Source organism: Diplodia corticola, assembly GCF_001883845.1.
Source record: "Diplodia corticola strain CBS 112549 chromosome Unknown scaffold62, whole genome shotgun sequence".
Taxonomy (NCBI): Eukaryota; Fungi; Ascomycota; class Dothideomycetes; order Botryosphaeriales; family Botryosphaeriaceae; genus Diplodia; species Diplodia corticola.
In genome coordinates, this window is record NW_017971541.1 from 39,945 (window position 1) to 56,586 (window position 16,642).

Sequence of the window (16,642 nt, forward strand, 5' to 3'; positions counted from 1 at the left end):
CTCTTTCTCTTCCTTTTTCCTCGGTCCGGGGAAATCAAGCCGTCTTCTTCCACACGGACCAAAGACCCAGAAGGGAGCTGAGGGTCCCCGACAGACCAATGATGCCGTCGTCCAGGTTGACGTAGCCAAGGGCAGTCAGAGGCACGGTCAGATCGCAGACGTCGCAGATGAGCTGAATCTTGGCAGCGTTGCCCTCCCTACAACAAACAGTCAGCCAACGTCCCACACAGCGGACAGCGCACCGACGGCGGCGGATCGCACGCACTTCTGGATCTTCTTCTTCTCGACCACGCTCTCGGCCTCCTTCTCATCCACGGCCCCGCTGCGCTTCCGCAGCTGCGCCAACGTATACACGCCGGCCACGACGCTGAACAGCAAGCCCGTCATCCACGCGCGGCTGGCCTGCTCTCCGATCTGCTTGATGTTCGCGCTCTTCCGGAAGCCCACGACGTCGGGCTGCGACGGGTAACAAGAAACACACACGCAAGCAATTAGCCTCTGACTTTCCGCATCCCCATCACGAGAAACCACGTTCTCTCTCTCCCCCCAATTTCGACTTACCACCGTGCAGTTATCCAGCCCCATGTATGCAGCATACCCCAGCTGGCGGCCGACGGTCAGGTACTTGACGACGGCGTCGCCGCCCTTGGCGTCGGCGGCCACGGCGGCGGCCTTGAGGTGCTCGACGAACTTGCCCAGCCGCAGCAGCTTGCGCGCCATGCCCATGTTCTTCTTGACCGCATCGTACTGCGCGACCTTCGCCTGCGGGTTGTTCGTGCGGTACAGGTACCACGCGTAGAAGCGGGACCAGTATTGCAGCGTGCGGAGGAACTTGTCGCGGCCGACTGTTTGTGGAAATCGTCCCGGGACTCGCAATTAGTTTATGTTTTCGTGGTGGGCTTCTGCGCGCGCCCGCGCCCGCGCCGGCGCGTGCAGGCGCGTGTTTTTTTCTTTTCTTTTCTTTTTCGGGGTGCAATGGGAAGGGCTGAGGTACCGGTTGTTGCGACGAATTTCAGGTAGTGGGCCACGGTGGGGTGGTAGACAACGGCGTCGGCGACCATGATGGGCAGCTGGGAGCAGCGCGCGGGCTAACGGGCGGGTGGTGTGGGTTGTGCCGGGCGGAGGTGGAGATAGAGTCGGAGAATACGGCGACGAGGCAGTGGCTCGAGGGAAGACGAGAGGATTCGGTCGATGGGGACGTACGGCGGCTCGGGGAGACGCGTGTCGGGGAAGAAGGTCGTGTCGAAGGTAGGGTTGGCTGGCGGATGACGGTGGTGAATGTGAATGGAAGCTCCGAGCCCAGGCCTGTGATTGCCAGCCAGCCGTGATAATCGGGACCTCGGCAGACTCACGGGCAACCGATTCCCGCAACACCCGGTGCCCGGCCTTTCTCGACCTCCAGAGATGCGCAATTAATGCCGCTCTCGACCCATCATCGCCTGCTCTCTACCACCGTCTTCCCAGACAATGATAATGCTCCCTCCCGGCCCTTGGACAGGCGGTGAGTGCTGCCATTCTATTCGCGAAAGACAGCGCTGGTGCTGCGCTGTAGCTCTCCCCACATGCTAGAATCCCGCTTCCAGCGCATGCGGATACTTTTTCCATTCTTGTTGCCATGCCGTGCTCTTTCCATATCGGATCCCCAGCCCGTGGATTTCGGGACGTCGCCCGAGAGCCTGGCACATGGAAGAATTGCCCTTCACGTCATCTCAGCCATCATTCGCGCGCTCGCTCCCTTTCCACCCAGCAATAATATCAATAATGCAGCCAGACAAATAATTGATCTATGTGTTCTCTCTCCTTCTACCGTCCCGTCCCGTCCCTCCACAGCGCACTACACACGCATAACAACTCACCTTTCCCCACGACCCCGACCCCACACGGAACCGGCCTTCCAGCCGAAAAACGCGCGCGCGCGCGCGCCTCTCCCCCGGCTGAAACCACCCGCCTCAGCCCCCTGACTAATCCCCCAAACACCACTCGTCCGCCTCCCATCCTCCACGAAGACGCACCGGAACGGAGGAACGCGCGCGCGGACGAGCGGACTCTGGCCCGACTGAGGAAAAAAAAATAAAAAACGCTCGGGGCAAGCGAAATCGAAATGATCGACGTTCGCCCCAGCCAGATAGTTTGGCGCTGCTGGGGATATTATGTATCCATGGTCCCGGTTGTTTCGCGGCTTGACTAGCTAGTAGGTAGGTAAGATCAAATACGCACGCAGGGGAAGGGGTTGGGTTAGGAGGAGTAGAGACCCCATCATCTTCGAGACTACCTACTGGACGAGGAGGGATAGAGGGGTGCTGGGTGAATAGAAGCGTGGCGGTGCTGCTCTTTTATCGTCTTCTTTTTCCCTCACTATCCGTACATATCCTGTTCTCTGTTCTTCGTAAAACAGTACACGTGCACCTAGATCGTAGACATCGAGACTTCCAGTCCTCCCCTCTGTGAACTCATCCATATTTCCTTGCCCAATGGATAGGGTAGGGGAGCTCCAACAAACAACAACAAGGGGAAAAGGGCACAACGGGACTCGCTCGTCTCCAATGCTACGTACTAGATGCTCGCCTCGAGTCCCGCCATGCCGTACAACGTAGGACCAATTGAACGGGGAAGTAGAAAAGCCACCACAAGCGCAAGCGCCGCACCGCATACGCCTCGTGGGTCGAGTATGATGCACGGATGTATGTGCAGGAACCATCTCCGCAGAGACGCGCCGCCGCCGCCGGGTGCCAATCGCATAATAGATAGGGCGGATGGTTGGAATATCACTACAACGGCAAAACACGTGCAGGCACACGCAATCATAACCTAACCCAAACGTGACGATGTACGAATACGAAGAACTACATCTCAGCAGGGATTCATCAAGTAAAAATACGTAATGAAGTAGAAAAAGAAGAAGGGCTGAAACATAACCCCATCCCATCAGCCTTTCTCCATGCCGCTCGTAATGCATGAGCCACGCGAAGACAGCAGCAGCACTACCACCACCAGCAGCGCGAACAGTCCAAAGCAGAAAGAAGCGCTGTGTCGACGCAGGATCGACGCAGCCCGCTTCCGTCCCTCGTGCTTGTCCACCCGCCTGGCAGCCCAGCATCGCTGAAAAACACCCATCCCGCACGCTCTCTCTATATCGACAACAGATGGACGGCGCTCCCAACATTTCTGTACTATCCCATCGCCTGACAAGCGCACCGCCACCAGAAACCAACCATTCTATTCACACCTCTCGCAAAGAAGCCCCATTGTCGTTTGCAACAAGAGTTAAAGACAAAGCGATGGGCGTAATATGTGTTTCATTATCGGCGGACTCGTAGGCGGCCCATTTGCAGGTCTCAATGGGGGGTGCGGGGAGAAGAGACAAGACGTGTCCCCTTCTACTGGGGCGTCTTCTCGGCGTTGGCCTGGAGGTACTGGTACGCGGCGAAAGCGAGGGCGCCGCCGAGCAGCAGGATGGCGTACAGGCCGACGCCGAAGCCGGCCGCATCGGGGGCGTTGCCTCCGGACGACGGCGACGAGTGCGCCTTGGGCTCCGGGTCGCCAGGCTGCGGATGAGAAGAAGAAATAGCGCGTCAGCTCGTCCGTTCAGGCCGTCTCAAGCAAGTTTTCGTGGGCAGAAAAGCGGTGGAATGATTTGTTGGGATGCGCTCGGCGTCGCTGCCCCAGCAGTGGGGTCGCGCGCCGCTATTACGTTGGAATCTCGGTGAAAGAGGCTAGGAAAAGGGGGAGACCCAAAGCCGCGCAGCGCGAAGGTCGCCGTATTTGCGAACGGGTTGACATTGGCATTGGAAAAAAGAAAGGGTCTAGCAGAACATACCTGTCTCTTCAGGGTGCCAACAAGCAGGCCCTCCAGGATCTCGCGCGCCTCGTCGCTGTGGCCGACATCCTCGAACGCCTCCGTCGAATCCTGGCCGCCGACGTCCAGCAGAACCTCCTCACCACCGCTGTTGTCATTCTCTCGTCAGCACTTGCTTGCGAAATAAGAGCCAAAGGCTGAGCCAAAGGTGAGCGCAGCCGGACTCCCCCAACCCCGTAGTTCCAATCGCGTCCAATTGTTGCTCCGGCTGGCATTCGTCGCTACCGCACCGCTCCTTCAGTCGTGCTGACTGCTCGACAGCGATCGGAGAAGCGGCGGACGCGAGAGAAACCACGGGCTCGAGGACGGCTCGCATAGCAAGAGATCCACTTACGGGTGCTCGTCGACGAAGCTGGTGCAGTTGTAGACCTTGTCGTGGACGACAATGTAGAGGTCCTTCTTGGAGGCGTGCTCCGAGACGTCGGAGTAGGTGAATTCCTTGTCGGCGGACATTTTCGGGGATCTAGGCGCGTCGAAGCAGAAGAGAAGCCGGCGGCGAGGGTTGGGTGGAAGGGCAAGCGAGAAGGAGCGGGGGGGCAGGAAGAGAAAGCTATCGAAGGCCAGGAAGCGGATCGACGTGGAGTTTTGATGTTGGTGAGCGGTGGAGGGAGGGACGTGCTCGGAAACCCGTAAGAATAAGAGGCCGGCGGGAAGCACAGCAAGCCCGGCCCCCCAGAGATAGGCCAGGTGGTGCTTGCGGACCTGCGCTGTAGAAATGCACGCGCGCCCATTGGCCGCAGCCCTGGGCGGTGACCGCTCGGCGGACCCTGAAGCCGGCTATCAATGCGCCTGCCTCCGAGCTCCAGCGCGCCTTCCCCCCTGTTTCTGCCTGAGATGCCGGCTCCAGGCGCTTCCGGGCAGTTGTGCATCGCCCGATGCGCCGCTTCTATTTCACTGTATTTGCTGCAACGACGCCGGCGCACCCGGGCCCACGCGCGCCGGCGCGGCCAAGTGCCAGCCTCTCTCTCGGCCTTCCGCGAACGCTCCCCGAAACAGGCGAAACTTGCCGGCAGGTGGAGCGGGGTCTATCACCCGAGGAGCTTCGGCTTTATCCCTCCAGACGGTACTCGCTCAAGGCAAGCAAGGCAAGCAAGGCAAGAGGCCGCTGCAGCCCTGGCTTAGTAAGAGCAGAGTACATCACAAGTTCACAACATTAAAATATCGGCCAGCCAGATTCCGTGTTCCGAAGCCGCGGAACTGATGCCATCTACGTGCCCCGCGATGCCCGCGGCCATGACTACCCCGATTGTTTCACCCCCCGCCCTACTGAGCAAATACGCCGGTCCGCGATCCCCGTACAGCCGACGTTCCCGTGGCCTATGACGTGACAGCCCAAGGGTTCGTGATGCAGGCCGCGACTCGAGGCTTGCAGCGCTGACAGCACGCCCGGAAGCAGCGGCAACCATGGTGAGCCTCGCCACTGAGACGGACTCGCCGATAGATCAAAGCAGAGAGAATTCGGTTTCCTATTTCTCCCTGAGATGCGCGGCGCTGTGACTAGTTATACAGAGACTCGCCGTTCTTTTGCAATGTGCCCACTGCAACGTGGTGTTGCAGGTCGCTTGAGCCTTGGCCAACCTCTGCTGCCGGGCCACCTGATTCGATCACCGAAACTGGCTCCTCGCAGAAGAAAGCACGCTCCAGGCCCATGTGAATCGAACACTTTCAGCTCGCGCCCACTTTATTGTCCGGAGCTCTGATGTGTCCTGGCCGATGCTCACGTCCGCACTGCCACTGCCCTGTTTTCATCTTCTGCCTCAAGCCCTCCATCTCCATCCCATCAACAGCGGCCGCCGTCCTCGTCCCCATGGAGGTGCCTCCAGTTACTTGCACAAGCCGAGAAATTCACATGCAAAGACACCGATCCGACTTCGACCTCGAACCCCCGCAAAATCCACCTGCCCCCGCTCCGCCCCCATCCGGCTGTCAAGCCGGAGCAAGAAAACAAATCGGCACCCGAAAACCATTTGATTTTGAAGGCTAGAAGGATATCCCATGGCGACAACCTCAAACACCCCACCGTATCCATAAGGAACCGCTGTCATTCATCACAATCTGATGTACACAACCACCCTCTCTCGCAGAGAGGAGAGGTCAACAAGAAAAGCAAAGAAAAAACCGATCGCCCTTTCCAAACAGCCGTTGCCATACCCTGCCGACTATGCCCTTACAACCCACACTGAAAACAAGGATGCTTGCGCGCTACAACCAGACCCGATTACCAAAAAAAAAAAACACTGCCCCAGACCACCTGAAAATGCGTGTACTTGGCAGGAGAATGAGACATGAAGTTCATACCGGTCATCAACACAAGCCGAACCCGTAAAAGCAGGCCGTCGAAGAAGACATCCTTTGAGAAGAGTTCTTAGAAACCTGCGTGAGAGGGAGAACAAAGTCAAAAAGAACAAAGTGGAGACTCGAAGCGGCGGCTCCGAACATTCACACCCCGCCGCCGGCTGGAAACGTTCCGATTGCGGAAGGAAACGACGACGACGACGACGACAGCCCGAAAAGGGATAAAAATGCATCTATAGCTGTGGCCAGGGACGTGCGCCTCCCTCTTGACTACCTGCCCATTTGAGACCAAAGACTGAACAAACGAAAAAATAAAAACTCCAACCAAGCGCCGCGCTACAGAAGCTCGGCTGCCAGCAACAAAACTCGGGCGCACAATGAGGAGCCACAAAGGGGGGGGACCGTCGGTTGAAGCAGACAGTGCAAAATGCACACACACGCGCGCGCGCGCGGGTACTCCTGAATCGGCGCCTAGTCCGGCTCTCCCTTGACTGTCTCGGACGAACCAGAATCTTCCTCGCTTCCGCTTCTTGACCTCCCCAGGTTGGGCGTTGATCTGCTTGCTCGAAGCTTACGCGCTCTTGCCTGGGTCACTCGGAGACGAGCCTGTTCTCCTGTCTGGCGGTTTTTTGAATCCCCGGCATCCGGCTTCTCTGATTCAGCGGCTGCTCTGAACTCCGGTGATGCGACTTCGGTGGGAATCTGCCCCGACGGCTTCGTTTGCGCCGCGAAGAGATCCGGACTTGCTGCTTCAAACCATCCTCCTCTTTCCCAGTCGCCGGGCTTGTAAAGTGCTTCTCCACGGACATCGGGGTCCACGATCCCAGCGACCAGTTCTTGGAGACGAGGAAACGAAATTGGCTTCAGGATCCAAGCGTCGAAACCTGCGTCAATGTAGACTTTGCGCTTGCTTTCCTCCAAAGACGCAGAGACAGCAATAATAGGTATCCGGCCGTTCAGTTTGGCTCGGCGCGAGAGACAGTCTGCCGGGTGCGTTTTCTCGAACGAGCGAATCATTTTGGTTGAAGCGAGCCCATCGACGATTGGCATCTGCAGAAGTTAGCGGTTTCAACTATCAAGACCAAACAAAAGCGAAAAACTGACCTGCATGTCCATCAACACGACATCGAAGCTCTCAGGGTTTTCGTTGTGGATGGTTGCACATTCTTCGCCATTGACAGTAAGTACGATGCTGTGGCCAAGCTTTTCCAAACGCTTCTTGATGATCCTGCTGTTCACAGGGTCATCTTCTGCGACGAGAACGCGCAGATTATCGGCTGTTAGAGGTTCCTCAAGGGCAGGCCTGTTTTCGTCGACTTCCCCAATAATGCCGGACTTGATGCTGCTGGAGTCCTCATGCTGCGGTGTCTCGTCTTCCCCCATTCGAACTGGCCGGATAGGAAACCCTGAGCCGGGCACCTCGGCCCTACCAGGAGAGCTGACGGCAAGCGTGTTTGGTTGACTGCGCCGTTTCGACTCCGCGGTGTGTAGTGAGCGCGGTCTCTCTGGTGGCTTTGCCGCACTGCCCGTCGCAGACCGCTTTTCCAGGCTTGGTCTCTTCTCCAGGCTGGGCCTGCTGTTTTGTGACGTTCTCCGCGAACGATCAGCACTGCTCCTCCCATCCACCAGATGAGGCTCCTGGATGGCTTCGATCAGCCTGTCGACATCGCTTCTGCCGCTATTGTTACTCGAGAGGCTGTTGAGGCTCTTGCGGCTCTTTTTACTACTGACGCTCTCCGCACTGTCTCGCCGGAGCAAACTGTTGGTTCCTTCCCTACCCTGCGAGCCGCCCTTTTCCACAAGGGTAACCTCACGCGCAGCATCTGGAAGGCCCTCCGCCTGCGGAGTTGACGAAGCACTCATCAAACTCTTGTCATTACCATCGGGCAGATCGAACGGCAGTTGGATGATGAATCGCGATCCTTTGCCTTCCTCGGACCTCAGTCGCAGCTGGCCATTCATGTTCCGCACTACTCGAGATACAACGGCAAGCCCGAGACCAAGAGTGCGCTTCTCGGCCGCGGGGTCGTCCTCAATCTTCTTCGCGTCGGGTGCGAGACTTTCCTCCAACATCTCCGTCGTCTCGCTCTGAACTTGTTCGAGATCGCGGAACAAGGCGTCGAGCTTTTTGCTGCTCATACCGGTGCCAGTGTCCATGACGGCAATCTCGACATTAACGCGGTTTTCTTCCCAGTCGGAAACGTACATGTCGACTTTGACTCCACCCTCGAATGTGTTCTTGATTGCATTTGCCGTAACGTTGGATATCGCCTGGCGGACTCTGCGCTGATCACCTATGACCTTTTGAGGCACGCCGGGGTGCTCCATGACCTCGTAAGATATTCTCTTGCGCTTAGCGTCGCCCGAGAAGGCGTCTGTGGCCTCCTGGAAGGTGGTCTTTAGATCGAACACATCTCCCTTGACCAGGTCACCGCCTTCTTCGGTCTTGGTCAAGTCCAGCAGATCGTTGATGACGTATATCAAGGACTTGGACGCCGAATGAGACTTGGCGAGGTTCTCCCGAGTCTCGTTATCTAATGTGCCTTCGAGAGCAATCTCCAGGTAATTGATGATTGCATTGAGCGGGGTGCGAACTTCATGTGCAGAGTTGGCGAGCAGAAGCCTAGTGAGTTGGCTGCTCTGTAACGCTGCCTCCTTTTGGCGCCAAACTTCGATGAATTTTCCGTACACCAAGCACAGAACGGCGGCAGTCTCGATCTCCTCATCGGTCCACTCGCGACACATACCAACCACGGTCTCGCTCCACGTCTTGAAACTCTTTCTCGGCTCCAGATACCCTTCAGTGCCCTCCTTTATGAACTTTTCGTAGGGATTACCTGCCCATTTCACTTCCTTCAACTGCCCCTTTCTGAAGAACACTATGAAGTCCGTGCCGCTTATCGAGAGAGGGACGACGAGCATGCCTGCAATGTTCTGAAAACCGGGGGGATAACGCAGGTCCGGGAAATCGGTCGACACGTCCTGGGATGTCGTTACCGAGGAAATCTTTCGCATCCGAAGGTACTCGAGCATGGCCAACGCTTCTTGGGTTTGGTCCATCCGGCCCAAAATCTTGGTCTCGTCTCTGATGGAGAGGAGGCCGAAATCTGCGTCGAAAAGCTTGAGAAGATCGTCTGATGAGGCGATGATGTAGCCGGACGGGTTGTGTTGTGTGGGAACGGTATTGATCAGTTTCCTGGCTTGCAATCTTGATGCGTAAGAGAGACGCTCAATATTCCTTGAAGCTGAATCCCCTACTAGACGGCACATCTTCCGGATCGGAAAGCTGACCCGCATTCCGTTAGATCCATACGAATGACAAGCTATCAATCCCCACAGCTCGTCAAAGGCATTGATAGAAATAGACATGGATGACCGGACTGCCATGTTCCCAAGGTATTTGAGATGGATGGGCGACATTGCTCGGAGGTAGGCGTACGTAAGGTCGAGTGGTGTTTCGAGGTCCTCGACAGTCCGACACACCAACCGGGCTGTCACCTGGTCTCGGTCGTACAGTAAGCGCACCCTGTTGACCTTGTACAGTTCTCGAGCCTGTCTAGGAATGTCTGAGGCTGGAAAGTTCAAGCCCTTGTAGAGATCTTTTGTTGCGCGAGGATCCACCAATTCGGTCACAACCCTTCCATTCCAGGCTGCATCAAACTGGTAGATCATGACGCGGTGGAACCCCGTCAGTTCCTTGACTACTCCCACCAAGACCTTCAGGAAATGGTCCAGATTCGGGGCAGCCGCCAGTTGCTCCTGCACCTGGGACATGATATTGAAGACTTCCATGGCGGCCGCTTCCCCCTTCCGCTTGCGGGCACTTCGAAGTACTCGTAGTGGTCGGCTGATGTTTTGTGTGCTTTCTGCGAACTCCTCGGCCGTTGGGTTACTTTGCAAGGTATCTTCAGGCGTGTCCGGGGCAACTTCGCTCGACGGGACCAGTGGGTTCACGGAATCGTCTTCCAGTTCGAATTCGCAGATTACCAAATGTGGATGGGCAGGGTTGACGTGCATAGCACACCAGAATCTTCGAGCCTTCCTGTCCGGTCCTCGGATCGTCAGCGTGAAGACCTCCGGCCCATTGGTCGCGACGTCCGCATCCTCGTCGCGGATGAAATCGACGTGGTCGAGTAGGTTATCTGCTTGCTCCTCGGAGAGAATGTCGCAGAAGTTTTCGAGCGCGAAGAGTTGTTTCGGCGAATAGCCTATTATCTTCGGAGAGTTCTCGCTGACCACGCGGACTATTAGTTTTCCGTCAGACTCTTCCTCAAAGGCGATCAATAGACCGAAACTCTGGACGGCGCCAGGTATGTGGATTGGCTCGTCTTCGCATCTTTGTAGCGTTTCTCCGTCTCGTCCTGTGATGATGGCATGTCCGCCGTCGGAGACGACGTGTTTGAAACGGGCAGTCACCAGAGGCGTATCGCCCAAGCTCTCGGTGATGCTGCGTCCGGACACGCTCGGGGCCCCAGATGAAAGGTTGACGCTCGATTGTTGACCCCCGGCATCGCTCCCAGATTTATTGGAAACCATGTCGCTAAAGATCTGCTGCGGTAACCTCTTATCAAGCCTCTCTCCGACAGGCCCCCTTTTGCTAGCAGCATCGGACGCGCCAGAGGCCAGTGACTGCTGGTTCTCAGGCCGTTGTTTCGAGGAAGCGCGGGATTCTGATGACTTCGTAGAGCCACTGGCGGCGGAGAAGCGTCTCATCTCGCCTGCACGAGCCAAGCTCTGGAAGTAGCCTTCCTGGCGACCGCGAATCGTGGGCGTGGGCGTGGGGTCCATTGAAACGACGCTCCGGATGGGAAACACTCGATCGTCAATTCCAGGACTCAAAGAGCCTACGTCCGATGTGGGAGAGAAGAAGTTGTTGGAGGTGGCGGGCGGGGAGAGCGGTCGTCCTGCAAGATCGCCGGTGAGGATTCGGCTGGTTCTCGAGTGTGACGTAGGTTGTGGAGGGGGTGCGCCTTGCTGGCCAAGCTGCGGGGCAGAGGGCTCAACAGCATCGCCGGCATTGCACTGCGACGCTGGTTCTGCTTCGCCGTCGGTGTGCTGAGACATGGGGAGCTACGGCCGCGTTGTGCAGAGGGGCACAACTGGGTTGGACGTCAGTTTTTGCTCGAGTCGGAGGACGTGGCCGCTAAAACGGCATCTGACAGGGGTGCGGGACCGGCAGTATGCTCCCTCACGCGTGCAGGTGGAGATAATGTCAAGCGGCCGTCGACTTCATGCCAGCCTTAAGGCGCAGAAGGATAGTAAGACAGCAGCGTCAGTATGGCGACTAGGGGAGCGCCTTGGTTTTGCCACTTCTTTGTGAAGGCGCGTCTCCAGCTCGCGGTGGCAGTGACGGGAAGCGGTGAGGATCGATCGGGACAATTGAATGTCTGGAGAGCCGGATGCGCGACGGTAGAGCTGGCTCTGGGGACTTTTGGGGGCAGCGGGGCTGGTAGGCCGTCGTGGCGCTGGTGGTGCAGCGAGGAGCCGCACCGGGAACGGCGAGTCAATGCTCCGGGGAGGCCAGCAGAGGCTACCGCCGTTGGGTCGTCAGAGGAGCAGTGAGCGAGCTCGCGGGAGCAGGGCGCGGTGGTGTGCAGAGGGCGATGCGGCAGCAAGAGCAGATCGCAGATGAAAGAGATCGATCAAGGCGGCACGCGCATGTGGCAGTACGGCTGGAGGGCTAGTAGCTCGCTCAATCCCGGTCGGCGCGCTCCACGCAGGTCGCAGGAAAGTGCGCCGCTGAAGAGAGGCGAGGGCACTGGGGCAGTGGCTCGGCCCTGGGATGGGAAAAGGATCGCCCAAGCTACAAACATATCACGGTCTGGTGTGCAAGGAATAATGCGAAAGCCTCCCGTAGATCTTCGCGGTCGGGGCCACTGAAGGAGCCTGCGCGCTGGCGCTGTAAGGATGCCCTCGCTGTCACCGCGCTCCTCGGGCAGCCACAGCAGTGCTCCGAAGGCAGTGCTCCGAAGGCAGCGATGCTGCACAGAAAGCCCCTCTTAAACTCGCCACCAGCACAAGCCACACACTAAGGCCTTCACCCACGCCGCTGACGCGCCCGCACGCCCCAGCCTGCCCTGCTCGTCCCCACGCACTGCCGGTCCCTGGCGGAGATGCGGCCGCGAGCGCCAGCCGGTCAAGAAGCACCACGGCAGGACCCTGTGCGCCGGCCCAGCGGTGCCCGTTCACCGCGGCTTCGCGCGGTCGGAGCCCGAGATTGGGCGGCCGTGGCCTGCGACGGGGGGAGGAGCCGCCTCATTTTTTTTTTTTTTGCTTCTTTTCGCTGTTTTCGTGTCGCGCGCAGTGCTGGTTATTAGTGGAGCGGTGCTGGTCGCGGCCCTTCTGTGATGAATGATCGCCGGTCGCAAATCGGGCACGGGCACGGCCGCCTCCAGAGAGCGCCCGCGAGAGTGGTGAATCATCCAAAAAGCCTCCCTCTGCCAGGCGCTAGCCGCTCGTTTATGCCACCCGCAGGTCCGCTAGCCTGACCACCGGGTCAACGTTCAGGGCGAACAGCCCGTCGGCACGACAGCCGTTTAGAGTCTTCGTCCAGCCAGGGCGCACGCAAGGGGTCACGAATTTTCGACCTCGAGCCTGCGCTTCCTTCGCCCCCCCACGCGAGAGCCCGCCTAGTTGGTGATCGGCAGAAGGGAAAAACAGGCAGGGCGGGTGGGCGGTCGGTTTCACGCCCCACCATCTCCTGATGGCATTCTTCATCGCCCGAAGACTTTCCCATTGCGTAGCCCCGCGCCGCTTACTGCGTCGGGGCTGGTGTGTTCTCCAGGCCGGCCCCGAGGGCAGTGCAGGCTTGACGGCGGCGCGCAGACTCACGGTCGCCTGACGCCAAGGCTGGCGCCTTTCTGGAGCACGTTTCGGCAGACGGCCACCATGGTCAAGTGCTGGGCGGGCCAAGCCTAGCGCGGCTGACCTCCCTCTCGCACACATGTCCGCCGCTGCGAACAGGCGCCGCAGCCATATGCTGCAACATGATGTCGAAGGCACTGCTTTGTCCCTTCTCCTGAGAGGTACTCGGGCCAGTCGCACATGACGTGGTCACTCCCCTACTCCCTTTGACGGCGTGTGCTCGCTTCCTCCCGTCGTTGATGTTGGAATAGCTGGAGGCTCGTGTGCCGTACGAGTCGTGGCATTGGCCGGCCAGACCCAGGAGACCGGCCACGCAGACCCTGCTGCCAGTGCTCCCGGCGCCAAGCCTCAGGGCGGTGAGTTTCCGCCGCCGCGTTCCATGTGCGGAGCGCGCTTACCCACGGCCCTCCTCCGTCATCCCTTCGTGTTCGAGCGAGCTCCGCGGTAGCCCTACAACCTTTCCCCTAACCTCCAAACGTCTCTTTCCATGCCACCGACAGAAAGCGCGCGGGCTCTGCGCATCCTTGTCGCCTCGTCTATTCCCTCGCCCATCGAGGAGCCCTTCCTTTCAACCCTCGTCGCCCAGAAGAACATCGCCGTGCGAAGTATTGTCGACTCCGCCGAGTGGAAGACATGCACCCCGTATGCGTCCATTCCCAATGCCTCAACCGATCGGTCGCAGCCATGTCGCCCTTTCAGCGATCACGATGACGTCCATCGCACCGCTGCCGAGCTCTGCGCATGGGCTGATCTCCTCGTCCTTGCCCCCATGGACGCAAATACGCTTGCCAAAATGTTGCATGGCGTCACCGACAGTCTGATACTCGAGATACTGAGGAGCTGGGATGTGTCAAAGCGGACGCTGCTAGTGCTGGGCATGTCCACACTAATGTGGGAGAACCCGATGACCAAGAAACAAATCAGCAAAATCCGGCGGAAGTGGAATTGGGTGCGGGTGCTTCATCCGCTGCTCTGGAATTTCGAATCGAAGGGCAAAAGATACCTGCCGTGGGAGGGGCGGGAGGAGCTCATGGGCGCCATCCAAAACCAGTTGGATCTGATGACCCTCGGGCAGGATGTGGACGTGTCCATGGGGCAGACTCCCAAGACCAGCCTCTCTCTGCGGCCCGCGGCAAAATCCGCCAGCCCTCTCCCGCCCGAGATATGGTCCATGATTCTAGATTCCACCGGCGATTGGGAACTGGCGAAGAGATTGAACGTGTACACAACCTTGGCTACACCCCAATCCTGGCTGCGAGCAGCTAGTAAAGAGGGTCCGCACAGTTTCATGGATAGGTTGGAATGGGCCATCCTGACAGGCACGCTGGGCGATGTCAAGGAGCTTTTTGATACACACACTGCCCCACAATGGCTTTCATCCCAAGCGGTTCGAATAATCATGCGCTTTGCCCTGATTCCCCTACTGAATTACTTGGAGTCAAACCACAAAGACCTGTTTTGGGCCAGCTTTGGACACACCTTCTTGCCTGACAAGGCATCTGCCATCTTTGGCCGGATCGAGATTCTGGAATACTGGCGAACTTCACCGACTTTCCTCAATAAGGAACACACGGTGGACGCCATGGATGGCGCGAGTCGGGCCGGCTTTGTCCACATTCTAGAATGGTGGCGGAACTCAGGGCTTCCAATGAAATATAGCGAGGCTGCTCTGGAGCAGGCTAGCAGCAGAGGCCAGATCGAAGCGCTCGAGTGGTGGAAGAGGGCCAGCATGCGGGACGACGGCCACGTAAGGACGAGCGGGGACGAGTCAGAGACAGAGAGCAGCGCCCCGCCCACGCGCAAGCCGTTGCGTCTCAAGCCTGGCAAGGCGATCTCGTTCGCTACGCAGGCGGGGTCGCTCTCGACATTGCGCTGGTGGGTCACGTCGACGATACCCTTCTCTCATGAAGATACGGTCGCCAAGTTGGCCTCGACGCACGGCCACGTCGACATTCTCGACTTCTGGCAATTGCTTCATGGCGAGAAGATGATTTACGACAACCAGGTGCTCGTCGGGGCCACCAAGATGGGGCATCGTGACGTTCTGGAGTGGTGGAAGAAGAGCGGGCTAAGGGTGGAGTACAAGACGTGTGATATTGAGGAGGCTTTGGAGGATGGTGTTGAAGGCGTAAAGGGTGAGCAAGTAAGACGCTGGTGGGCACTTAACGGATTGAACTTGGGTGTTGGCACGAGTGAATGGATGAGGACAAAAGTGCTTAATCAAAGTTGATATGTCTAGGGAAGATTGCATCGTCGGCGCCACGGGTTATCTGTAGCATTTCTAAGGCGTTAATATGATTCTACGAAGGATTAGACGGCCAATTCGTTCTCTCTGGTTGCATCAGCATTTAAAAAGGTTATAATTCTCGTTGTTTCAACAACTCCGTCAGGTGCACATTGATTCTCACTACGAGCTTCACTCTCTCTCGCAGCCCTCAAATTCACCGAGACATTACACGCCAGCGACATGGGGAGTCGAGCCCTATGTCAAGATGTATATGTATGCACAGCTCTGGATCTCACATCTATGTCCAGACATCTCCTTCTATCTACTGCCCACACAAGTAGGATCGAATTCCTGCACAACACGGTGCCTTCGCCTCATTCTTCAAGCTGTGGGGTGACACCACGCAACGGCTATCGGTGCACGTTACTGACTCGTTGACAGGCATTCTACATCTTCCGGTCTGTGCACTGGTACCCGCGGAGAACGCTTTAAGGGACTTGGAAGCAACTCCTAGGTACCTGCCTTTCGGTGGGCCCAAATTGTCAGGTGCGAGGTATCTCGGCCCAACGGTTGGGTTGGGGAAGCCTCGGTGGCAGGCATCGCCCCTTCCCTGAGAACCACCAATGACGTCATTGTGACCCACCCCCAGCCTGCTCGCTCACGGCGGTGCGGATCACCAACAATATGCACTTCGCCCCTTACCTTGCCGTCATCCCAGCCTTGTCTTTTGAGGACTGACCTCATTCTACGCCAGACTCTCTGCCGCAGAGGCGATATTCGTGCCACTTTCATCGCCGATCAGATCGTGAGGCGCTTGCCCCGTCATGGAGCTTTCGGCTTCTAGCGGGACGCCGGAACCGCCGCAGCCTCTTCCGGATTACGTGCGACCCAGCAATGCGAGAATCCGACACTTGAGGCACCAGATGTGGGTTGGATTAGCACAGCCTTTGAACAAGCACGAAAGATGTTACGTCGAGCTCCACCGTTACAATCTGCTCGCAGGAAAAACCAGCGCGCTTCCATCCATGTTGCGGCCTCATCAGCAACATCGCCAAGCCATTGAGGGCCCGGAAGCCCACCAGGAGCCTATCATGTTCCCTTCACCCAACCCTAAGGACCCTGCAGGACAATGCCGCTTGCTTCAACTATCAGCGACCAACCAGCTGTCCTCGAGTGAGGCCTTGATGTCATCGTCTTTCATCTTCACTGTTGCAGCAAGGGCTGGCTACGAGCTCACTCGCCTCAGACCAAGATAGAGGAAGTGGAAGATGAGATAGAGGAGGCCTTCTCGTACCCCAATCCTACCCTCGTCGTACCCAGATCACCATTAACCCCGCAGTGCACTTCTCGTGATGAACCGAGCTTACACACGTGTCTACAGGGAAGCAATCAGGTACGGA

The 16,642-nt window shown here is 57.8% G+C and overlaps 4 protein-coding genes across 4 annotated transcripts; 1 reads left to right on the top strand and 3 right to left on the bottom strand.

The window, feature by feature from the left end:
• Nucleotides 1–34: 34 nt before the first annotated feature.
• Nucleotides 35–1,061, bottom strand: BKCO1_6200015 (peroxisomal biogenesis factor; the record flags this gene model as incomplete). The annotated part of the gene is made up of 4 exons (XM_020278050.1): nt 35–197; nt 266–456; nt 562–845; nt 995–1,061. The coding sequence occupies 4 exons, from the start codon at nt 1,059–1,061 to the stop codon at nt 35–37; spliced, it is 705 nt and encodes a 234-aa protein (XP_020126596.1).
• Nucleotides 1,062–3,377: 2,316 nt separating this feature from the next.
• On the bottom strand, nt 3,378–4,309 carry BKCO1_6200016 (cytochrome b5; the record flags this gene model as incomplete). Its single annotated transcript, XM_020278051.1, has 3 exons — nt 3,378–3,545; nt 3,818–3,944; nt 4,191–4,309. The coding sequence occupies 3 exons, from the start codon at nt 4,307–4,309 to the stop codon at nt 3,378–3,380; spliced, it is 414 nt and encodes a 137-aa protein (XP_020126597.1).
• Nucleotides 4,310–6,622: 2,313 nt separating this feature from the next.
• BKCO1_6200017 (sensor histidine kinase response) lies at nt 6,623–11,215 on the bottom strand (the record flags this gene model as incomplete). Its single annotated transcript, XM_020278052.1, has 2 exons — nt 6,623–7,201; nt 7,256–11,215. The coding sequence occupies 2 exons, from the start codon at nt 11,213–11,215 to the stop codon at nt 6,623–6,625; spliced, it is 4,539 nt and encodes a 1,512-aa protein (XP_020126598.1).
• A 2,287-nt stretch (nt 11,216–13,502) lies between these two features.
• BKCO1_6200018 (flavo protein) lies at nt 13,503–15,245 on the top strand (the record flags this gene model as incomplete). Its single annotated transcript, XM_020278053.1, has 1 exon — nt 13,503–15,245. One exon carries the CDS (start codon nt 13,503–13,505, stop codon nt 15,243–15,245), a length of 1,743 nt encoding a protein of 580 aa, XP_020126593.1.
• Between the last annotated feature and the right edge of the window lie 1,397 nt (nt 15,246–16,642).